General features: G+C 37.1%; 1 protein-coding gene, 1 long non-coding RNA gene and 1 other non-coding gene across 3 annotated transcripts in view; 1 reads left to right on the top strand and 2 right to left on the bottom strand.

The window, feature by feature from the left end:
* LOC148128935 (uncharacterized) overlaps positions 1–9290 on the bottom strand; it is a 29321-nt gene extending 20031 nt beyond the window's left edge. The window contains exons 1-2 of the long non-coding RNA XR_015746088.1: positions 9016–9290; positions 5846–5974 (exon numbers count right to left, since the gene is read on the bottom strand). This is a non-coding gene — a long non-coding RNA (uncharacterized LOC148128935). The remainder of the gene's footprint in view (positions 1–5845; positions 5975–9015) is intronic.
* TRNAA-CGC (transfer RNA alanine (anticodon CGC)) lies at positions 1663–1734 on the bottom strand. Its single transcript has one exon. It is a non-coding gene; the product is annotated as a tRNA-Ala (tRNA).
* A 78-nt stretch (positions 9291–9368) lies between the features above and the next one.
* Positions 9369–25163, top strand: PDIA4 (protein disulfide isomerase family A member 4). Its single transcript, XM_026681934.2, has 10 exons — positions 9369–9818; positions 11365–11512; positions 12540–12745; positions 13660–13798; positions 19896–20101; positions 20189–20347; positions 21629–21780; positions 22591–22747; positions 22833–23066; positions 24177–25163. Exons 1-10 carry the CDS (start codon positions 9722–9724, stop codon positions 24590–24592), a joined length of 1914 nt encoding a protein of 637 aa, XP_026537719.1. The 5' UTR covers positions 9369–9721; the 3' UTR covers positions 24593–25163.
* The last annotated feature ends 232 nt before the right edge of the window (positions 25164–25395 follow it).

The following is a 25395-nucleotide window of genomic DNA, read 5'->3' as shown; positions in this document are numbered from 1 at the left end:
TGGTAGAGGACAGAAAGGCCTGGAGGAACGTTGTCCATGGGGTCACAATGGGTCGGATACGACTTTGCAACTAACAACAACAACAACGAGTTTGCTAATTTGTTGCTTGATTATGTTTTCCAGAATTTTCCCAAGTATTGAGGTCAGGCTGATAGGTCTGTAGTTTCCTGGATCTACCCCCCTCCCTTTTTTTTAAATGAATTTTTTAATTTTTATTTTAAAACAAATCCATCTTTCAGTTATACAGTGTGTCGACTGGGTACATATATCTTGTGCAAGTATTTATATTTTGTATACATTTCTTACTAAGACTGCATTCATATTACAAACCTCTCAACCTTATATATCTTATCATTATGATAATATCATTTAACTTCTTATTTTATTTTCCAACCATTTATAAAATAAATCCCATATCATATAATATTCTGCTTCTTCTTGTTCTTTAATTGCCAATGTTGATCTACTCATTTCTGCACATTTCAATATTTTCATAATCACCTCTTCCTCTATCGGAATCTTTTCATTTTTCCAGTTTTGAGCAAATACAATTCTAACTGCTGTTAATATATGTATTATTAAATATGCTTTTTCTTTACTATAGCAGCTTAGTATATTATACATACTAAGCTATATTATACATACTAAGCTGCTTAGACCCAGTTTCAAAGTTACAGTTGCTGCAGTGCCCTGTGGTTGTTCATCCTTACAACTGACCACAGAGATGTTGTAATGTCCCCCAACCCCCATCGGCTTCCCAGATCTATTTCCTCCCCCACTTTGGCTGAACCCAACCATTCAGTCCCCCAGGGGAGCTTAAAGCTGGGCAGCAGAAACTATCAGTGGGCGGAGGAGTTGTTACAGCTTCTAGGCCTCAGCCTGCTTCCCATAGAGCCATTCAAAAAACCAGGCAGAACAGAGGGCTTTACCAGCACACAGAGGGCTTTTACAGCTTGTAGGCCACGGCCTACTTCCTGCTCAACTACCCAACAGACTTGCAGGACTTGATCAGACAGCTCTAGGGCCCAGCAACATCCAATTTACCTTTTTGGGTGTTTTTTTTAATCCCTGTGCATTTAAATTAATAAATTATTTTATTTGATTAGAAGCTACAGCTGTTGTGACTGCCATTTTTCTCTGTACATTTAAGTATTAACAATCTACAGAATAGTATATGTACTTCATTTCTACCTAATGTCACTTTTTATGTATTTCTATTATTATATATGTTTACAAGAACATACACTTTATAACTGAGAATAATCTTATACAAAATTAACTTAAAATAATGGTAACCTTACTGAAATATGCATAGAAATTTTTCCAAAAAGAAACTGTAAAACGGTTTCATATATGCATTGATGGTTTGGTGGTAGAATTCTCACCAACAATGTGGCAGGCCCAGGTTTGATTCCCAGTCAATGCAACTCTAGTTTTGTGGAGGAGTGAATTGCAGTTTATAAACAACTCCCTAAGTTTACATTCCAGACATCAGAAAAATATTTTGCCTAAATTAGGACAAAGTTTTTGCAATCATATAAACAATGTATTTGAAATAAGTCTGTAACATGAAGACAAAAGTAAAAACTTGAACGCATTGAAAGACTTTGAAGACTTATTTCAAAGCACTCGTTAATTGGCAAAAAAAAAAAAAAAAATCTTTGGAGATGCCGGGGATTGAACCCGGGACCTCACACATGCGAAGCGCGCGCTCTACCACTGAGCTACATCCCCCGGCTGCGTTTGTCAAGTGAAATTTTTGCATTCCACACATTACAGAGTCTTAGTACTAAGGATAGCAATTCTATCACTGGTATTTTTCTCGCTTTCTTTATAAAAGATATCAACTTCTATGCCAATCTTATTTGAAACCGATAAGACATACCAAAAAAACCAAAACAACTGAACAAAGAAAATTAAATTCTCTCTTTAAAATTCCCAAAAGTTTTCAGCATAGTAACTATTAGTCATTTTTGCTTTTTCTGACAAGCATCATTTGTTCAAATATGCGATATATTACCCATCACTTACAATTTCTTCATCCATTTTCCAGTTTTTAATAAACATTTATTGAGGCATACAATTCTGCTTGTTCTAGTTTTTTATCATTTATATATACACTCCATTGTTCTTTTTTTGTATATATGTGTAGGACTTTAAATCCATTTTGACTCCTCGCAATAGCCTGGATTAATCCCTACAGGTTTTACTGGTGAGAGTTTCCTCCTCAAAGTAAATTTGCCATTTTCTTCTCTTGCGGCTGAGTCGGTTATTGAGCACAAGAATACCCATCTGGCTTTGTACCTCAACAAGATTGCCAGTTTCCTAGTTTTTAGCCAAATTTTATGCTAAATCGCATACTATATTTAATAACCAATTTTCAATGATGTAATTCAAGTCTATTCACTTTAACCTATTTAAATTTACTGCAGTTTTCAATTTGGAGACCATGCATTCCCATGCTCAGCATAAACTACTGCAGTTACAAGATTTTGTAATCATCCTTTGTAGCTTTTCAATGATAATTCTGACACCTTTCCAAACATTATTAAAATATTAATTTTTATATAATCATTCTACTGTGTAGGCAACAATGAATGTAATATACATATTTATTCATACCCATTAAGTTTTTTCTTTTATTTAACTGGACCATAAATATTTAAAAATAAATAAATATTCAAACCCTATTCATCAATTCAAACGATGTCATATAATATTCTAACAAATATGCAAAAGCTAAAGCATCTTGCTACACAAGGATATTTTTTTAATGAAAAATAATATTGGATGAAGCATCACTATGGAGAAATGCTTGAATCAGGGAAGATGTTTTGAATAGGATTGCTTGAGAAAATACAGGATCAAACACAATATTTAAATATCTTGACAGACTAGAACACTGGGCCATATCTAACAAAATTAAATTCAATGTAGAGAAAAGTAAAGTCCTACACTTAGGCAAGAAAAACCAAAAGTACACATGTAGACTGGGTGAAACCAGGCTCAATAATAGTAACTGTGAGAGGGATCTTGGAGTCTTAGTAGACAACCAGCTAAATATGAGCCAGCAGTGTGCAGCAGCAGCCAAAAAAGCTAATGCAATCCTAAATTGCATTAACAGAGGGATACAATCAAGATCAAGTGAGGAACTAATACCACTCTATAAAGCCTTAGTAAGACCACACCTGGAGTACTGCATCCAGTTTTGTTCACATTATAAAAAAGATGTTGAGACTCTAGAAAAAGTGCAGAGAAGAGCAACCAGGATGATTAGGGGACTGGAGACTAAAACATATGAAGAACAGTTACAGGAACTGGGCTTGGCTAGTCTAGGAAAGAGAAGGACCGAGGGAGACATGATAGCAGTCTTCCAATATTTGAAGGGCTGCCACAGAGAGGAAGGGGTCAAGCTATTTTCTAAAGTGCCTGTAGGCCAGACAAGGAATAATGGATGGAAACTGAACAAGGAGAGATTTAACCTGGAAATAAGGAGAAACTTTCTGACAATGAGAACAATCAACCAATGGAAAAGCTTGCCCTCAGAAGTTGTGGGAGCGCCATCACTTGAGACCTTCAAGAAGAGATTGGACTGCCATTTGTCAGAAATGGTGTAGGATCTCCCGCTTGGGCAGGGGGTTGATCTAGATTACCTATAAGGTCCCTTCCAACTCTGATTATCTGTTACCTGTTATAGCCTCTACTGAGGATTATTCAGCACTATTTCATCAACCATGTCATGGAAGTAAAGTATGTAGGATGGCTTTCTATCACACAACGGTATCACAATCATCACCAGAATAGCTGTATTAAGAACGAGTAACAGAGTAGGATTGTTTTTAAACTATGACTGTTCTCTTTTTAGTTCATTTAAATATATGTCATATATATATATGTATGTATGTATGTATGTATGTATGTATGTATGTATGTATGTATGTATGTATGTATATATAAAAGCGAAATACCACTCACACATCATCACAAAATCTCCAGAACTGTAAAGCCTACAAACTTGAAATTTGGCTTGTATGTTCCTCTTAGCTTCTAGGTGCTCACTAAGAAAGGATTTTTCGAAATGACCATCAGAGCATTAGTAGTTCATATATTATTATTAACACGCTCTGATGCTAAGGAGTTCTACTCCCCTTCCCCACCTGAAAAGAAATCTGTTCCAAATGCAAAACACAGAGGAGTTTCAGTTTCACAGCACCAAGCAGTTTTAGTATAGAATAGTTGAGCTAAGCCACGCCCAGGCTCCTTGCTGTCTCCTCCTTGCTCACACAGCAAATACTGTTTCAGTTTCCAAACAGGATGCTCGCCAGATGAATACCGATGGATGCTGTTAGGCAGAGGCACAATTCCCCCCCCCTTATTTTCCTCCCCATAAACTAAGCCCATCCACATACCGTGTTTCTCCAACAATACGGCCTCCACCAATAGGAAGGCCCAGCATGATTTCTAGGCATGAGGTGAAATTAAGCCCCACCCCCAAAATTTAGGCCTATTTAAATCATGCGTTTCCCCGCCATTTCTCACATCGTTCGTTAGAACTACACGAGGTAAGAGAAATGGGGGGGAAGGGCGGGGGTGGGGGTGGGGAGAAAACTTGCCTTTAGGAGTGCACTGCAGGTAGACTAGGCTAGAATACCCTGATCTACCGATAGAACATCCGCCAATAGAAGCTCCCGAAGGCAGAGTCCCCAGCCGCTTCAGGGCATGTCATGGCTGCTCGTGTCCCCTCACCTTTAGGCAGTCTCTTTTGGGCAATGGAAGCTCCCCAAGTGCAGTCACCAGCCACTTCAATCGGCCGGTAGAAGCAGCCTCAGGGCGAGCGCACACACACACTCCCCTCGCTGCAAGGCTGCTTCTATCAGCCGAAGTGGCTGGTGACTGCACTTGGGGAGCTTCCATTGCCCGAAAGAGACTGCTTAAAGGCGAGGGGACATGGGCAGCCACGCCACGCCCTGAAGCGGCTGGGGATTCTGCCTTTGGGGAGCTTTTGTCGGCCGATAGAAGCAGCCTCGCGGCGAGGGGAGTGTGTGTGTGTGTGTGTGTGTGTGTGTGTGTGTGTGTGTGCTTGCCCCGATGCCGCTTCTACTAGCCGATCGATGTGGCTGGTGACTGCACTTGGGGAGCTTCCATTGCCCTAGACTGCCTAAAGGCGAGGGGACATGGGCAGCCATGCTACGCCCCGAAGCAGCTGGGGACTCTGCCTTCGGGGAGCTTTCGTCAGCCGATAGAAGCGGCCTCGCGGTGAGGTATGTGTGTATGGGCCGCTCTAGGTGGGGGAGGAAATTAAGTCATCTCCGAAAAGACGGCCTAGCCGTTTTTTCAGGGGTCAAAAAAAAATAAGGCCCGGACTTATTTTGTGAGAAACATGGTAGTTTCGTAGAGAAGCACGGGTATCAAGGTAGTAAGTCATATATCAGAAATTTATTTGTGAAATACTGGTTCATAGTCTAATCTGTTCTTCTGAGGTTTTTCTCTCTCATCAAATCTTTGCCAGCTCTTTCTAGATAATTTCTCTCACTTTTCAGGTGACTGAATTCTGAATTTTAAAAAGGAAAAAATGTCCATTCTAGGAGGAACTACTGAAATAACTAGAAAGAACACTAAAAGCTTTGACAAGAGCTGACAATCAATGAGCAGAGAAAAATGGGAAGGAGGGGAAAGCACCAAAGTAATTTTAAATTTCCCTGATTTTATTAATTTTATTCACATAAATGTAATTATTTTATTTGGTTTGCTTCTCTGCAAATAACCAGGAAGTAAGATGTGTTTCTGCAAATTGGTATACGTGATAACAATTTTTCTCTTTTGGAGCCTTAAAATGTCATTATACCTGTTATAGTTGTAGTTTGATTAATCAGTCTTTGCTTTCTTCATGTTCTTTAGATTCCATCAGGAATTCAAGATTGATGCTTTCAATAAAACTGTTAGCAACAGCAGTTCAGAGGGAATAGCTTTGGACCTGTAATATAGGATTCCTTATCTTAGAACAGGGGTTCAAATTCGCATTGTCATGGCAGCATCACGTGACATATCAAGACTTTCCCCCCCTTTGCTAAACAGGCAGGGGCGAGGCCAGCACATGATGCATCTGGCCCGCGGGCCTTGAGTTCGACACCCATCTTAGATTTTGCTTTACCAGTTGGCATTTATTCTTTTGCATTTCGATTGGTTTCATTTTATATCCTGCATTTATCTATGCTGAGTGATCATTTGTATGATGATCAAACAGTCCATTATAATACCAAATGTCCAGGTATCAATTTACCCAAAAATAGGAGGCTCTCAGAATATCACAGAAAGAACAGAAAATTAACTATGCTTCTATTATAAATGCTGGTTCCATTTATTTAAAAGCTTTTCTTGTCCTCGCTAGAAGTTTATCAACACCCAAGTACTTTGCAAGGCTTCTTGTTCTAGTACCAATCAGGAGAAGCCTATTAATCTGTTGTTTTCTTTAGGACATAGTGTCAGCTCTTATCTTTTTCATAATATTTCAGTAAGGCTTTCATAATATTTAAGTAACACATTTAATCAGTGTTTCAACAAGGGGCAGCCTCTGGTTGATTCTAGAAAGCCAAGTAGCTTGGATCTAATTAATACTTGGAGAGGTTCTATTTCAGATAAAGACAAAGTCTGAATAGTGGACATGGAAATACCTGAAGAAAGCAGAAGTGAAAGAACTATTTTTAAAAAACACAAAAGAAGACCTGAACAGAGTTAGAAGGACTACGGCAAAAGAAAGCAAAAATTAGTATCCACAGTTGCTAATTGGCTCTTTGCATGCAGCCCCAAAACACCATTGGCATTGACAAAACCATTATTAGTCAATTGAAAAAGGCAGCTTTGTTTAGTAGTTAAGGCATCAGGCTAGAAACCAGGACATTGTGACTTCTAGTCCTTCTTTAGACCTTGAGTTATTTATAAAAACAATAAAAATGAAATATAAATAAATGAATAAAATTACTTGAACAGCTTACAACTTGCAATTTGCTCAGGTGAGAGTGATAAAACAATTTTAATCTGGCAATTGATCAGGGGTTATTTCAATGGTCTGGTAGAGACTAGAGCCAAGCCAGCTGAGTAACTTTGGACCAGTTTCTCTCTCAGCTCAACCTACCTCAAAGGGTTGTTGTGGGGTAAATAGGAGGAAGATGTTAGCCACGTTTGTGCGAGTTATTTGAAAAAATAAGATACAAATAAATAAGATATAGTGAGTTGTTACTGTAAAGGTGTTCATGAGTGATATTTAATTCCCTAATGCTTACTTGCAAAGTTATTTTTATAACTAATAAGTTCATATGTTCTCTGCAGCACACATGATTTTTTTTACCAATTTGGTCTGGTGCTCAACCTATTCACAACATATGGGCTAGCTTTAGCAATCAGTGCTTTGATATTGCTTATTTAGATTAGCATATTGACCATGGTAGGAATTGTCTTTGACTCAGTCATTTCAATGGGTAGAAAATTTATCAGCAAAACAATGGAACCAGCTAGGAACACATCATTCTAATCCATATTGCATTATTCTGCCTACCTGTTTATTTTTATGTGTAAATCAATGTATTCAAAGTGTTTAGGGACTATTTGTTTTTAGTGGTGATCCTCCACTTACAAAACCCACTTTTCCAAGAAGTCTGCTTAGTGTTTGCTCTAATCTAGAACTAGGCAAACCATTTTATTCTCCAAACATTTTACAGGTAGCCCTTGATTTAAGGTAGAAACTTCATTAGGTCAATTGATTGTATCAAATATATAAAACTGATAACAAAAATACATAGAAACACAAAATAGGATATATTCATAATAAGTTTATTTATGATTGGTTACTTAGCAAGCATTCAAAGTTACAATGGACTGATCTTGGAATAGGTACAACCTGGTTCCAAAGTTTGAACGGTCAAGCCTCCTCCATAGTCATGGGATCAAACTTCAGGCACTCAGCTCCTTTGCGGTATTTAAGGCTATCTGCAGGATCTAGGGGTCACCTGATCACCTTTTATAATAGTTTTGCCAAAAACTGGAAGTTAATTTTGGTTGTTGGTAAAACTGCACCCATGGCGAACTAGTGATGCACCTAACAACTGTGGGATTTCTTAATGACCATTACAACATTCAATTATTAAGGGCAGATTCTATTATGGTTGTATACTGAGGACTATTTGCATGTTTTTCTTCTTAATTCTTTGGTACAGCAAGCTTTTGGTATTAGCCATCTAACAATATTTAAATAAGCAGAAGTGAATAAAGTCAGAGAAACTCAAGTAAATGCTATGAATGATATGACAGATAAAGACAATATTTTAAAGAAATAATTTGGTAAACTAGATACATAAAAGACATTTTCCTAATACCAGTATCTTTACAGGCTGTTATCATTAATCTCCCTTCATTTGGGAGGTTTTGTATTACAGACAATGCTAAATAACACATCTACATCCCAGTTACAACTGAAATTGAAGAGTAGGAAAAATGCCAACGGACTGGTTTTTCAACCAAGATATATCCTAATTAATCTATTAAATTCTTATTCTCACAGAACAACTTTTGGGGATATGCTTGTCTCTCATTCAACTGAGATGATACACTCAGCAATAGATGAACCAGTCTATATTCTAATGTTTTCTCCTTCATTATAGTGCTCTACTATTTTTAAAAAGTTTAAAAGAATGAACATCAATTTTGGGGAGCTAGTGTTACAGGTTATTGTATTATACAGGAAAAAAAAACTGTTCATTCCTAAGTAACATTGTTGCTCAAAAACAATGTTCCTACATGATGGTTATTCAACTTTTCATAAACAGTTATAGTTATCCAAACCTACATTTTCTGCAATTCCTCGAGATCTGTATTTATATTAAAAGACAAAAGCCTCAATCCTGAATATTCCAGTAATCTTTCCATCCAAAATTCTGCAATAAGCCTGTGAAATAATAAAAGCCAGTAGTTACATGACTCTATTCTGCTGTCTAATAACATTAACGCATATGTTCTTCTTACCAAGGCTACTTCAAGGCCTTAATACTATTTAGAAGTATTTAACTAAAACGAACCCATCTGCTCAACTGACGTGGATCAGCCTAAGCGGCCACGGCTCACCCACCCTATGACTATTCCTGTTCCTCACAGTCAGACCAATCCAACAGCGAGAAGTGTCTTCCCCTTCGGCCTAATCGTACCCCTCCACGCCCCCATTTTCTTTGTCCGCTTTTCTTTTGCTCCACCCCAGGATTTTGTTTGCCTTTCCAAATGAGTGGCAAGTCTTGATTGGTAGTTTCCAGGAGAGCCAATCCGTGAGGAGCACCTCAGTGGAATTTTGAAGTTTTAAAAAAAAATTCGCACATGCTGAGCATACAGTGACACACTTCATTGGGCTTTCTTTTGTGTGTCCGCCATACTTTCTTCTTGCAGACAGAAGATTCGCCGTAAGCACAGGGGACGCTCCGCTTTCAGAAACTGATTTCCCCCCCTCCTCCGCCGCTGAAAATCACTTCTTAAAAACACAACTTTCATTCTTTTCAACATACGTCTCTCTTGGATTGGTTGACTATTCAGGAGTCTCACTGCTTTCCTAGCCAATCAGGGAGCACGACTTCCTGTAAATTCGCCTTCTGGGAAGAAGAGGCTTTCTTTTCTTAAGAGAAGAGGCAAAAGGGAGGCGTGTTGCTGAAAAGAATTGGATGCCAACGAGGACGTTGTTGCTGCAATGAACGTCAGAAGAGCATGCCTGCTAACACTTATCCTAGCATTGGCGCAGCTTGCTTTACTAGCCAGGTGCCAAGAGGAGGAGGAAGAAGAGGGAGGTAAGCGTTTATGTCGAGAAAAAAAAACATAAAACCTTTCTCTAGGCTTAGAATCACTTCACTGAGTTATTCCCTCTTCCAGCTAATGAAATATTTCATCCATTTTTTGTTCCCATAGCCTTTCTAGAGAATGCACATGAAAAAAAAACTAGCTTTTTATTTTAAAGGTAGAAAGCATTTTTTAATGTAAAAGATCTCAAATTCAGTCATTGACACTCACAAGCAGGAAAAGCAGTTATAAAGCATGCCAGATAGTTATTAGTAAATGGTGACTGTCCTTGTGTTTGTATGTGAATGCAGAGGGACAAAACAAGGTGAGAGAGCACATCTATATGCCTAACTGCCTCAGCTTTTGCATGCTGTGGAAACAAAATTTTCTGCTACACAATAAGCAAGTTTATGCTAGGATGTGCTGGTTATTTGTTGTGGCATACAAATTAGATCTCTTGGGATGGTATGTTTGTTTTCTTTAAATTATGTTGATTTAGCCATATGTAATTAAATCTGCCTAACCCTGCAATTAGTTCACTTTGCACAGGCAAATTGTAATCTGAGATAGAATGTGTATTGATTTAAAGTAATAAACATTTTCCCCCTAATTCATTCCAACATTGTGTTTAATTTCATCTGTTGAAGGAGGCAAAATAAATCTCTTTATTGTGATTTATGAAGTATTATTTAAGAACTTCTGAAAAATGTCACTTTGTAAATACCTGTCAAGATACGTTGTGGCTAAGGTAGACTGGAGTTTTTTCCTTTCACATATTAATGATAAATTGAATTTAGCAATGTGGAATATGGTTTTGAATTTTGAAGAGATTGTTTAAGTCTGAAACAGGTGGTTTTGACTATTTTGGAAGGATTTAAAATTAGTTTAAAATCTGTTGAGCTCATAATTTTTCCAGAAAGGCTGAACACCCTGTTTTAACAGCTTGAATTTGCGAATCTTTGGAAACTTTGTTCAATGGCATTATCTGAAGGCATATTTGTTAATGAAGCATTTCATCAATAATTTAGCCTTTCTGATGTATTGATTTACAGTTCCTAAAGAAGTCTCAGCTATTAATACTAATTGTGGAAGTTGTAGGTTAAAACATATAAAATGACAGATTCCCTACTTTAGAAAGTGACCAACATTTTTGATATGCAGTTTGTTGAATGTTGACCCTGGTTTCATAATTTCCTCCCCAAAAACATATTTTGCACTTATTTTGTACTAGACTTCACATAAAAATGCATAATTTGCCAAATGCTAGATAAAATTAAGGCTTTCCAGATCCTTAATAAGTTCCAAGGTAGCAACAATCAGGAGCTGCTTCAGCATTAGGAATTCAGAAGCTGTGCAAGACTGCATGAAGAGCACCACTGTATAATTGAAGTATTGAAGAACTATGGTTGGGAAAAATATTTGACATTTGTTTGCATAGTCACTTATGATCCATTCTAAACATTTGGGTATTGTTGGAATAGGTTGGTAGCAGTGCATTTCATGTGCATTGTAATGCAGAACTTATAGATACAAGAAATCTGTATTCCTTTAAATTAGATTCTGTTGCCAGTGAGGAAACTGATGATGATGAAGAAGACAATTCAGAAGTAGAAGAAGAGAATGGTGTTTTAGTGTTGAATGATGCAAACTTTGATAGTTTTGTTGAAGGCAAAGATACTGTACTTCTGGAGTTTTATGCTCCCTGGTAAGTATGATGCTTTTGTTTCTTCATTTTCATCTTTGAAACCAATTTAGGTTTATTAGTAGCCCTTCCCTTAAGACCATAGTAGCAATTGGAACTTACATTGCTAAGTGATATGGTTAAATGAGTTAACACCCAATTTTAAAACCTTGTTTTGCTATGATTAAAAAAAAATCACAGCAGTTATTAAACGAATCACATATTTGTTAAGCAAATCTAGTTTCCCCATTGACTTTGTGGGATGCCACCTGGGATGGTTATAAATAATGATCACCATGACCCTGCGATGCTGCAACAATAAAAAAATACATGCTGCTTGTGAGGTATCCGAATTTTGATCTCATAACCACAAGGACGCTGCAATAGTAAGTATAAGGACTGGTCATAAATGACTATTTTCAGCACTAGGATAACTATATGTGGTAAGTGAATATCTGTATTGCTGTTTAAAATACCTTGGCTTACATGTGGACTGGTGAGAGTCAGTAGGCCTCTGGGTACATTTCAGAGAATGAACTTTGATGTTTAAAATCCTAAGTGACTTAATTCTGAAACTGAACTGGCTTATTAAACTAGAACCAGCAAATCCAGAATATTCCTCTTCAAATTGTTATGAATTCCAGCTTATGAGAGGTGAGACTAGTAGGGACTTCTGTCCTATGAAAAAAATCTCATCCAAAAGTCAGATTGACAACATGTTAGGTTTTGTTTTTATATATTTATTGCCTGAGTCTGCAAAGATGTATAAAAAGTATTAGAAAATAAATTCTAAAATTAGAAATAAATAAAACTGTAACATATATTCGGGTGAATGGTTTCATTTATGCTGGACCCACAACATTGTAGTCAATGATCCTTAGTTTTCTAATTACTTCTATCACCAACCTCATTATTTCCTTCTATGTGATCAGAGTGCAATCTAGCTAGACGTAGTATTAAGATAAAATTGCTTCTGTCTTCAATCTAAAATTTCTAAATTTTGTGTAGAAGCAACAAACTCCTGTCAAGTTTATTCTTTCATTTTCTTTAGGTGTGGGCACTGTAAGCAGTTTGCTCCAGAATATGAAAAAATAGCCAAAACTTTAAAAGAAAATGATCCACCTATTCCTGTTGCCAAAATAGATGCTACATCAGCCTCTAGTTTGTCAAGTCGTTTTGATGTTAGTGGTTACCCAACCATCAAAATTCTGAAGAAAGGACAACCCGTAGATTATGATGGTTCAAGAACAGAAACTGGTAGGTAGTAGCTTATTTAGACACCAAATAAAATTTATTCCAAATGCACAAGATTTCCTTGATTAAAAAAAACTAAAAGAAGGCAATGTATTATTTGATTTGTTATAGGGGTAGATTTGCTAGAAGATGCACAAGGAATCAGAACATTTTTGCTGTGCTTCTGGGAATTGTGTAAAAAGACATACTTCTTTAGTGTCCCAGAGGAAGATATACAAACTATAGTTGCACTAAGTAATCTTTATTGTCTCTTGGACAAAACCTGGAATTAGGATGCTCCTGGTGCTTTGCTGCCTCATTAGGTGTACAAAGGATTTCTATAGCATAACCTGTATTTGCTGAAAACTTTCCATTATAGTACCAGCCAAGTAGTCACTTATGGATTAGTTTTACAAGCAATTCTGGGAAGAGTATTTTATTTTTTCCATACAATTATATTGTACTTTTGAAAATCTAGAATGAGATATTGGTTCAGGATAAGAATTTATTTGCATGCTTTCTTTCCTATCATGCACTTTGTATTTGAGCAGGACCTATGAGTCAGTTTTCCAACCATCTCAAAATGGTGACTGCAAAGATGATAACAGCAATAAATGTCTAAATGATATTTTTTATGGTTTGATTTCTGCTTGGTGAAAGTCAGTTGTTTCACATTTTGCCTGATTCAAAAACTGATGGCAAAACAGCTTCATAAATAGATGCAAGTTTGATTCTCATTATCAGTTTCATCTTTGTTGAAGTATTTCTTCAGCTAGAAATCTGACCTAATTAAAATGCCCCATACTTTGCTGCAATAAGATTCATTTCCAATTTATCTGTAGTGTACAGTTGTCTTTTTCTGATAATTACACTTGTTAAACTGATACAAATTTTACTAATTAAAAATAAAAATGAGTCTCTTCATATTGTGTTTTTAGAAATTGTGGCAAAAGTAAAAGAAGTTTCACAACCTGAGTGGGTCCCCCCTCCTGAAGCTACATTGGTTTTAACAAAAGAGAACTTTGATGAAACAGTGAATGAAGCAGACATAATTCTGGTTGAATTCTATGCTCCATGGTAAGAAAAAACAGAATATTTTATCATGCATGTCATAACACACACACACACCCCTTTGGCAGAACATCAAAAGCTACACAAGTTTGTTCTTCATAGATACCATTTTCATGGTCATTTATGTCACGGTAAGTAGTTCATTTAAATTTTAAAATCCTGCAGTTTTTTTTTTAAATCTGACTTATACATTGAAAACCTTAAAGCAGCTAATATTTCAAAGCTCTATTGTTAGACCTGCCCAGGCAGCCCCTTCAGGAAAACAAGACTCTTGGATCCATTGAATTGAATCAAAAAGGATTTTTACTGAGGGAAACTGGTTGCAGTAAAGTCAAGCAGAATCTGAAGTTTCCATGCAAAAGAAAAGCAATTTTTTCAGTTTCCAGATCCTAACACACACACACCCCGGCCAGTCCACCAACAGCCAATGTGATGTGAGAAGATGTTTTAAGAATTCTGAAGTGCTAAGACACATAACAGTTCTCTGGTCTTCAGTTGGTAGGGTTGGAGATCCCCTGCCACTTTTGGGAGACGGGGTGAACTCAACTTCATCCCTTTCAGCACCAATTCTGAGGATTGCTGTGGCAGTTTTAGCACCTTTCCCGGTAGGGTCAGGGGTGGTTTTCTTGGCAGGTCACCCAGTTTTGCACTCTGTTGCTCTGTGTCCTTCTTGCCTGCACTTGAAGCAAGCAGTTGAATGAGACTGGATTCGGTGGCTTTGCCAGTTTTCTTTTCTTTTTTTCATCCGTGCCCTGGCCAATACTTGTTGCGACCTTGGTTGATTTCCACTTCGGACAGGACACACGAGTCGTGCAGGGTTTGTGGGGGGCTCTGCAGATGCAGGAGTTCTAAATGTCATCATTCATCCCATCCTTGAAACAACTGTTGAGACTCGTTGAACTTGCATACCAAGTCATGGAATTCTTCAGTCTTTTCCTCTACGGCCTGGTGGATGATTTTGATGCGATCCCTCCAAGGAATTGCCGCTCGCTGGATGGTCACACTTCACAATGAAATGCAGCCAGCCATGTCCTCAAATTGGCACCAGAGCACTGCCACAAAGCAATTGAAATCCCTTAGTTCAGGGGCATTTTCATTGTGAAGTGTGACCATCCAGCAAGACTATTCCTTGGAGCGCCAGGGGACAGTCATCACCTTGGCACCTTCAGTAGGTATTTTGGACCGTATTCCTACATATGGGTCAGGACGTGGGCCAAGAACCCCAGTTGCTGGGAGTCTCCATCAAACTTCATCACCTTCACCTGGGCAGCTCTGGCCGGAGTTGTAGTCCTGATGGTACCCCTCAGTGCTGCTCCTGTGCCTACAGCCACAGTGGCAGGGTTCCGAAGTACCTGGTGTGGTGGCAATGCCCTAACATCCTTGTCTTCCACTTGAGTCTTCTAGACCTTGGTTACAGTGGTCTTGGCAAGGGGCTCCTGAGCCTTGAGGGTGTGGAAGGCATTCATCATGTGATTGCTTCATCAGCTGATTAGCATGGGCGGTTCTCCACCTTCCTCCTCAACTTTGAGCTCTTCCAGGTCTGGTTGCCGTTCCTGTTGTGGGGTTCTGCAGCTGCCATATTCCCCTGGCCCTCCTCAGTCCTTCCCGACATCTATGAATCACTGGGTCTCAGGGAGTCCCCCAGGCCTCCAAGCTCCATACATTCAGAAAGGTCCAGTCTGGGAGGATTTTTGGAGAAGGCTCTCCTCTCCCAGCATTCGGCTTCCTCCTGGTCTCTGCTTTGACATTGTGTACGTGATCTCCATGGTCCCCATAGTAGAGTGGTAGCTTTCTCTGTGTTGACCACTATTGCAGATTCCGCTTAATGTCAGGGCTGCCCCAGTCGCCTCCGCCCACTCCAGAAAGTAAGACACTTGAATCTATTGAATCAAAAAGGATTTTACTGAAAGAAACTGGTTGCAGTAAAGTCAAGTAGAATTGAAGTTTCCATGCAAAAGAAAAGCAATTCTTTCCAATCCTAATCCCCCTGGCCAGTCCACCAGCAGCCAATGTGATATTGAGAAGATGTTTTGAGAATGCAGAGGTGTTAGACACATAACAATTCATACTTAGGGCGTGATGGCCTTGGAACCTGGCAAAAACTGGCTGGGAAGCAGAGGTGGTATTCAGCAGGTTCTGACCAGTTCTGGAGAACCGGTAGCAGAAATTTTGAGTAGTTCAGAGAACCAGCAAATACCACCTCTGACTGGAGATTTTATAGTATCCTTCCCCTGACTGGAGATTTTACAGTATGCTTCCCCTGCCACGCCCACCAAGCTACGCCCACAGAACTGGTAGTAAAAAAAATTGAATCCCACCACTGCTGGGAAGGTGTCCGTCTTATCTCTAAAAACAGTCATCCTTTCTAATTCTCAAATGTACAGCAGTAGTGGAAAAATCCCAAGTATGCCAACCCTCCTTCTTGCCCAGCATAATGGCAGGACATCAGAATATGATGGTGAACCTGAATCTACAATATCTTCTGCTTTTTGTAACGATCAACTTATGGGCTTGCTATGAAAATTCAAAGTTATTTTGGTCAATTAAATGTTGATGCAAATTATATATATGGTATTTAGCTTTGTTCGGGTATTTTCCCACGTCATTATAGTTGTGCTTTTAAAGCACAACTATAATGACGTGGGAAAATACCCGAACAAAGCTGAATACCATACATGTAAGTACCCGCGAAAACTTAAGAAAACAAATTATATATATATGTCGCATTCCTCCCTGGAAACCATGCTGTTATCTGAATTTAGTATTGAAAAATAGCCCATTGAGGATAAATTCATATTTTTCATATCAGTTGCACATCTACTTGAGCATGAAGCTCTCTTAAATCTGCTGCATATCTACTTCCAGTGAAGATATGGCGGACACCTGATATGCCCAGAGAATCTCCTCTCTCCGGACTGTCATTTTTCCAGCTTAACAACAGAAGGAACAGGCTTTCCTTTTGTTTATCTGACTCTCCTGGATTAGGGAGAGTCCTAGAATCATCCCTCAAGATCTTCCGATAACCAACAATCTGCAAGCAGCTTTAGAAGCCATGCTTCAAAACAGCCGGTGAGCTGAAGCTGGGGTGGCGGGGCTGAAATAATTTCATTGTTGCCTAAAATAGCAGTTTCAGAATTTATTTTTCAAACAGACAATAAGCTGTGCCCTTCATTTCTTGATCAATTAATGAGATTACATATTAGCTAAAAGAAGTTCTCTTTAGTCACAGCTTATTACTCCTTTTTGAAGCTCTGTGCCATTAAATGACAAGGAAGAGGGTTTCTGGAGGCAGCTAAAATAAGGAAGCATGGAGTATTTTTTTTCTTTTGAAATTTTATGGAAAAATATAAGGATAAAAGTTGTGGTCTTGATTTACTATTTTTAAAATAATCTGTAGCCCTGTGATGTTTTGATTTGGGTGGTTGAAATATTCCAATTTTCATGAACTCTTGATTGGCTTGAAAAAGGAATAAATAAATTTCATTCTTTGACCACTAAAGGGAGCTACAAAGATGTTTAACTCTGAACTGGACATTATTGTCAAAGAAATATTTGAAAGGTCCATACAGAAAATCATTTATACCAGCGGTCACCAACTTGTGGGCCTTGGCCCACTGGTGGTCCGTGAGAAAATTTTGGTGGTCCGCAGAGAAATGTCACCCCCAGAGCACCCACCAAAGCAATTAATCCAGGCTATGCGGGAACAAAAGGCTGTGCCGAACACATCGCCCACAGGAACCCTCCCCATGAACTCACTCCTTACCATGCCATCAAGCTTGCCTGCTAAGTTGCTATTTTTCCTTTTTCCCCCCCGACCATCAGCTGTTCTGCTGTGCCAGGAGATTTAGATTAGCTAGAAAGCAGGAAATCGTTACATTTCTTGCTTTCTAGCTAGTCTTTAGATCTTCTTAGGACTGAAGCTTCTATTATTCAGTGCAGACTCACTGCAAGCAAATTTTATGTGACAGACTCAGGTAGCCATTGGCAGATAGCTAGATCTCTGAATGATTCTGTGAGCAACTCAATCTGCCTGCTTGCTTTGCCTGATTTTGGGTAAAAGTTGCTCTTTTTTTAATAAAAAATTCAATATTTACATACATGGTGTGTTGTGAGTTAATTTTGTGAGTTTGCTTGCTAGCTAATTTTATGGGTTTGCTTGCAAGCAAATTTTATGTGACAGGCTCAGTTAGTCGATCTCACAGATCTCTGAATAAATCTGTGATTCTGTAAGCAACTCATTCTGCCTGCCTGCTTTGCCTGATTTTGGGTAAAAGTTGCTCTTTTTTATAAAAAAAAATCAATATTTATATAAATATTTACATACAAGCCATGCCCAGCCAGTCACATAAGAGGGGAGGGAAAGAGAGGTTAGATCAGATTCTCCCTCCCTTCCTCCCTCCCAGCCACCCACCGACCCACCAATGTCAGCAAGCCACCATCAGTCAAAATTCATATTAGTGGTCCCCAGGATTTAAAATTATGAGTTTGGTGCTCCCTGAAGTCCAAAAGGTTGGGGACCCCTGATTTATACAATAAATTAGTTAGGGACTAAAGATACCATACAGATATTTTAAAAGAACAAGAGTCACAGTTAGGTGTAGAAAATTATCAACCCATTGTGACAATTCCACAAATACTGGACAATTCAAATAACTTAATTGTACCTTTAGAATATAAATCTGACACCAGCTTCTATTACAATGATGGTTCGAAAATAACCCTCCCAGTGCAACTGAAACAAGTGCCAAGTAAATTCACAATTTTTAAGAGATCAAGTTTGGGATTTTTGCTTCATGGATACTAAGAAGGTTGAGAATCTTTGGAGAGAAAAAAGATGTGATAGATATCTCAGAGAAGACTTTATTCTACAAGGTAATGCTTTAAGTTGATTTACAATGTTTTACAGAACAACTTTGGGACTCCTTTTTCATGGATATTAATTAGTCTAGGAATTTCTTGACGAAAACAGACTTGATAGACACCCCTGAGAAGAAAAAGATTCATTCTATAAGGTGGAGGGAGTGATTTAAATTTAATGATGTAATTAGGATGGATTTTTATGAGTTTGATATATGTATTGAAAGAAAACTATGTATAAAATAAGTTTGTAAGTGCATGTTTTATGTCCTTTTGTGTAACCCTGAGTAATTTCCAAATACTATTGATTAAATGAAAATAAGTGAAGAAAAAGATGTATTCCAGGATGATATACTTGAGGGAGAGATTTGAATCCATTATATATATATATAATTGAATAAAAATTCAAATTTTGGGTTCTGGGCTTAAAATGAAATTATTTTTCCTTTATATATAATAGTTGAATAATTTTAAATTTTGTAAACTAGAAAAGGTGTTTTCTTCTTTTAGGATTAAACAAATGAAATAATATAAGGAATTCTCTTAATATAAATTATGATAAAGAGCAATGAGTAAATAGAAGCATATATTATTTCCCACAGCAAGAAGAGGCAGAGATGGTTAAATTGATTCTTTTATCCAAAGAAAAGAATATATTTAACTTTGTTTCTATTTGGAAATTGCTTCTGGATTTTGTGCTTGCAATAAAAAAAAATGTTGGTTTTATTTTTGGTAATTAGAAAGGTTTGTTGTTATAGAAATGGCTAGTATATACTGTTGTGTAAAAGTAAAAAGTTGAGGTTGTAATGTAACGTTCAGCCCTTCATTCAGGGGTATAGCTTACATAAATGTATGGTCACGCATATTTCATCAAATACCATGTATAATATAAATATTATACAAGTTATGGTTTCTTCAGGGCAGATATGAAATAACATGGCAACAACAGGCAACATACCACTTCCATAAATACTGTGTATATTTACACCCACGACCAATTACAAACTGCTATATAAATAATAATTTCTAACACTATTATATCGAAATATACATTTAAATAACTTTTACCTAAAAAGATAACAGTAACATTTTTCTTTTTAAAAATGGACAAAATCTTGTTTTAACTTTTACCTGAAATGCTTTTTTTCCTTTTCATTGTGCTTAGAAAATTCACAGAAAAGTTTTGGAAACTTTTTTAATAGAATTTTTCTCTCTTTAATTTCTTTCTGTCTTTCTTCTGATATAGGTGTGGGCATTGCAAAAGATTAGCTCCAGAATATGAAAAAGCAGCTAAGGAGCTTAGCAAGCGTATTCCTCCTATCCCTCTAGCAAAAGTTGATGCTATTGCTGAAACAGAACTTGCAAAGAGATTTGATGTGTCTGGATACCCTTCTCTTAAGATCTTCCGCAAGGGCAAATCTTTTGTCTATAATGGACCGAGAGAAAAGTATGGTATGGTGAACTTTGTTTTTTCAGTCATAAGATGATACTAAATGAATGCTTTTCTAGACAATGATGAGAGACTATGTTTGTTTTCAGGGATTGTTGATTACATGATAGAACAGAGTGGCCCTCCATCCAAACAAATCCAGGCCATTAAACAAGTACAAGAATTTCTGAAAGATGGAGATGATGTCATTATTATTGGTGTTTTTAAGGAAAGCAAAGATCCAGCTTATCAAATCTATCAAGATGCAGGTACATTTTTATTGTAAAGTTGAAAATATTGTTCAGTGTTAGGACATAGAAATTACTTTATAAAGGTTTCTATGAATGCAGAGTAATAGAAAAATATTCTACAAACTGTAAATATGAAAATTAAATACTACCATGCAGTCTTCATCTTTTATAATTGCAGTGCCACGTTAAGTCTCAAAGGACTGTCACTTCAGTTAATAACCTGTTGCTATTTTACTAAAATGGGGCAACATAATTTTCCTGTTTTTTTTTTCCAAAGGAAAACGTAATACTGTACACATATTGGAAAAAAATGAGATAAAGGAGAAGGCAAGAAACACACAGAACTAGGTGTGAATTTAAACAAATGCAGATAATGTGAAATATGAGGATTTATTCAATTACAGATAGTCTTCAATCTGCAACAATTCATTTAGTGACCGTTCAAAGTTATAACAGCACTGAAAAAAGTGATTTATGACCATTTTTCAGTTACATCTTTTGTATGATCATGTGATCAAAATTCAGATGCTTGACAACTGGTTCATATTTATGATGGTTGCAGTGTCCTTGGATCATGTGATCACTTTTTGCAACCTTCTGACAAGCAAAGTCAATGGAGAAACCAGATTCACTTAGCAGCATGTTGCTAACTTCACAACTACATTGATTCATTTAACAACTCTGGCAAGAAGTGCTGCAAAATGGGAAAAACTCACTTAACAAATGTCTCCATTAGCAACAAAGAATTTGGGCTCAATTGTGGTCATTAAGTCAATGACTTCCTGTATCCTACCTTGTTATAAACAACTCAAGGTAGCAAACATATCTAATACCCCTTCCTCCTCCTATTTGCTCACAACAGCAATTCTGTGATAAGCTAAAAGGGAATGACTGGCCCAAGGCTACTTAACTGGTTTTCAGCCTAAAGTGAGACTAGAATTTGCATTCTCCTGGTTTCTTGCTTGGTGCCTTAAACATCAGATCAAACTGGTTCTCAATTATTTTTATTTTTAAAAAGTTAAATATTATTTATTAATATTTTAATTAATTATTTTACTTGTCCTAATTAAAGCTTTGATGATGTCATAATGTGGAACTTCAGACCTGCATTGGTAAACCTCATGCAGAACAGAAATTAAAATAAGATAAATGTAGAAAAAAGTTTTATTGTAGTATTTCTCTGTATTGTCAATCTTTTAATAAACCCCGGGAAAAAGAAATTATGTGCAAAGTATTCAGATTTTTCAAACTTCAGAATCTTCTTAATTTTTCTGTAATGCTTTGGGTTTACCTTTTCAGCTAACAGCTTGAGAGAAGATTACAAATTCTACCATACTTTTAGCAGTGAAATATCAAACTTCCTGAAAGTACATTCTGGGAAACTGGTGATCATGCAGCCTGAAAAATTTCAATCAAAATATGAGGCCTCAGTATATATTTTGGATATAAAAGTGAGTAGCTATTATAAGTCTATATTAGAACCAGATCTGCCTTACTCCTTTCACAAATTGTTTTGTATTCCCTGATTTGTGATATTCCAGATTAATTTTTAGAACTATAGAAGTATTTCTTTCAGCTGACCAAGCCTGCAAATAATGCAGGCTTACTGTTTCATGTTGGTCTTTCTTGTGTTTGGGAAGCTGAATGCAAATATCTAATGGGATTGTATACCTGTAATCATAAACTTAAATTATAACACACTGATATGCATGCATATAAACATACCCCAAAGTTAACAAATCATGAAATCCAGAATATTCAATGTGGTCAGTACAAACCATAAAATATTTTATGGCCTTTAATGCTCAATTTTGGCATGGATTTTAATTAAACTTTAATTAATTAAAGTATGCTTTCAGAAAAGGTTGAAAGCCCTCTTATTTTCAGTCGCTTTTTCTTGAATTACATTTCTGACTAATTTAAGTTTAACTCTATATTTGGATGGGGTAGGTTTCTTTCCAACTGCTCTCTTTCTACAAAAAAAAAGACTGTTTAAAAAGATTTATAGATAATGATAGATATTTTAAAAGTTTAGTATTGTATGGCAATTGAAGTTCAAGGAAAGATTTCTATGGATTGAAAGAAGGGACCCTTGGGGCTAAATCTTCTTTGAAGATTTTTCAGTTAACACTTTTTTCATTCAGCTTTTGTAAATGAATAACCACATAAAATATAAAGTTTTTCAGTTCTCTGTTAGGATTTGTGTATGAATATTCTCCATAATGAAGCCTCTTGTAAGAGTTTTTGTTGCTGTAAAACAGGAATCTACTGATGTTGCAGAAGTGAAAAACCATGTGGTGAAACATGCCCTTCCTCTTGTTGGTCATCGCAAGACTGCTAATGATGCTAAGAGATATGCTAAGAAGCCCTTAGTAATTGTTTATTATACGGTAGACTTCAGCTTTGACTATCGTGTTGGTAGGTATAACTATAAAGTAATTTTCTTAAAAGATTTAGTGTAATATCATTACTAATCTATAAATGATCTGTTTGGTACTTCCAGCTACCCAGTATTGGCGAAATAAAGTTTTAGAGGTGGCTAAGGACTTTCCAGAATATACTTTTGCAATTGCTGATGAAGAAGACTACTCTTCAGAAATAAAAGATTTGGGATTAGTTGACAGTGGAGAAGATGTTAATGTCGCTATATTTGATGAAGCCGGAAAAAAATATGCCATGGAACCAGAAGAATTTGATTCTGATATACTTAGAGAATTTGTTTTGTCGTTCAAAAAAGGTAAACGGTCTTGGATTTAGGTATACAGTTGAGTACCTGCACACTAAAAGCTGCAGAGGAAACAAAGATGGGACAAAGATTTCCAATCTTTTTTCCCCCTGCAGCTTCTGTATGCCCAGGCTAAAAAGGAAGTCCAGAATCTGCAAGAGGGAAAATGAAGGTGCAACAAAGCTCTTCCCAGCTTTATTTTCCTTACAGCTTCTAGAGCACCTAGGCTAGATAGAAAGGCATTTTGGAAGAACAATAACCTTCTCCATTGACAACCTAGGCCTGGCAAACCTATGGCACGCTTGCCAGAACTGGCATGCAGAGCCACTTCTGCCAGCATACAAGAGGTTGCCCGGAAGAGCCCCACTGCACATGTGCACGCCCTCCCCCCTGCCAGCCAGCTAATTGTGTGGTATCTGCTGTGCATGCACAGGGGAGATGTGCATTGGCACGCATGTGGCATGCGGGGGGATTGCACACCCATGCGCAGTGGTGTGCACACATGCACGGGGTGGAGGGAATCACGCATGCATTGCATCATGGGTGCAGGCACGCAAGCGCATTTTTGGCACATAATGTGGAAAAGGTTAGCCATCACTGTCCTAGGCTTTATTGCTAGATAATGTTTGTAGGCTGCTTGAAAAATGGGCCTTATTTCTTGGATCAGGCTATCTCGCCTAGGAATGGACCAGTTTGCTATTTTCCCCCAATGCAATCTGTGGCATTTTCAGGAGATCTACAGTAAAAGCTAAGTGAGTGATTGGTGGAAGTGGTTGGAAAGGACTGTGTGGAACCGGTGGGTGGCAAAGCAAGCTGAATACCTGTGGAAACCCAGCAGGGCAGGATGGAGGGAGAAATAGTTAGCAGGAGGACACTGCAGGAGTCATACCTTTGAAACTGAATTGTAAGTAGCTATTGGAGGATTGTGTCCTAACTTTGAATGATTGCTAAGTGACTGGTCATGAGTTGAGGAACACCTGTATGTTCTGATGATAAGGTAAAAGTGTTTTGTATTTGATTTAAAGAGCCAGTAAAAATACTAACGTGGGGACTGTAATTTTGTAAGTAGGAATATCATGGGTATGGTGTTGGTATAACAATGCTTTTCTATTTCTTTTGTAGGTAAACTAAAGCCCATTGTGAAATCCCAGCCAATACCAAAAAATAACAAAGGTCCAGTAAAGATTGTAGTTGGTAAAACTTTTGAATCCATAGTAATGGATCCAAATTCAGATGTTCTTATAGAGTTCTACGCTCCCTGGTGTGGGCATTGCAAGAAACTAGAGCCCATCTATATGGAATTGGGTAAAAAATACAAAAAACAGAAAAATTTAATAATTGCTAAAATGGATGCAACTGCTAACGATGTCACAAATGACAGTTATAAAGTAGAAGGTTTCCCCACCATCTATTTTGCTCCTAGCAATAGCAAGAAGAATCCAATTAAATTTGAAACTGGGGAAAGAGATTTGGAGAACTTGAGCAAATTTGTTGAAGAACATGCAACCAAATTAAGCACAACAAAAGATGAACTTTAAATATAATGTTTTTCAGATTTAAGATAAAGTCAGTGCAAACTTACTGAAAGAATGTGAACAGCATCTGGAACAAAGGGAGTTTGAGGTGGAAAAACATTGCAGTATGAGATTTTTGTATTGTAAAGCAAATCTGAACACTGCACTTTTTGATGTGAAATTTTATTAGTTTAACAGTTTTGATCTAAGATAAATACATTTTTTTGTGACTCATATTCTCAATTCTTTTCTTTCTACTTGAAAACAAAGAAACTTTCCCAACTAAATCAATGTTTCTTCTAATTCCACATGATTTCTTAATGGAAAGACGGTGATATATACATATGCACATGGCCAAACACACAGCAATATATGAACTTATTTCTGTCCTAATCCTATACTTTCTGTATCTATGCAAAACAAATTTTAGATGGCAATAGTGTCTGTGCTTTATTTTAACAAATGATCACCTATATTCATAATTGTGAGATTTATTTTTAACAATTGTTACAAGATAAAAACAATTCTAAGGTTACAAGATGTTTGTTCATAATTATTGCTTAATCACAGTAAAGTACCACTACTTTATAACTTATCAGATGTTTGAGTGAAATTCATATATTGCAGGCCATATTCAAAAGGAAATATTTAAAATATGGGAAACCAGTGCATACTCTCCAGTGCACATGTATATTCATGGGCTATTTTTTCACCTTTATAAATCAACTCTTTAGCATCCTGTAAAATTTGTCACAATTTGTTGAGTTTTATTGTTAGAAAATTAAAACCTACATTTTGTGATCAAAAGTTCTGTGATGGCACATTAA

This window comes from Notechis scutatus, chromosome Z (assembly GCF_049901735.1).
Source record: "Notechis scutatus isolate UNSWTSFEM ecotype Mainland chromosome Z, rNotScu1.2, whole genome shotgun sequence".
NCBI classification, from domain to species: Eukaryota; Metazoa; Chordata; class Lepidosauria; order Squamata; family Elapidae; genus Notechis; species Notechis scutatus.
The sequence above is the reverse complement of the archived record's forward strand: the minus strand, read 5'-3'. Positions and strand labels throughout refer to the sequence as shown.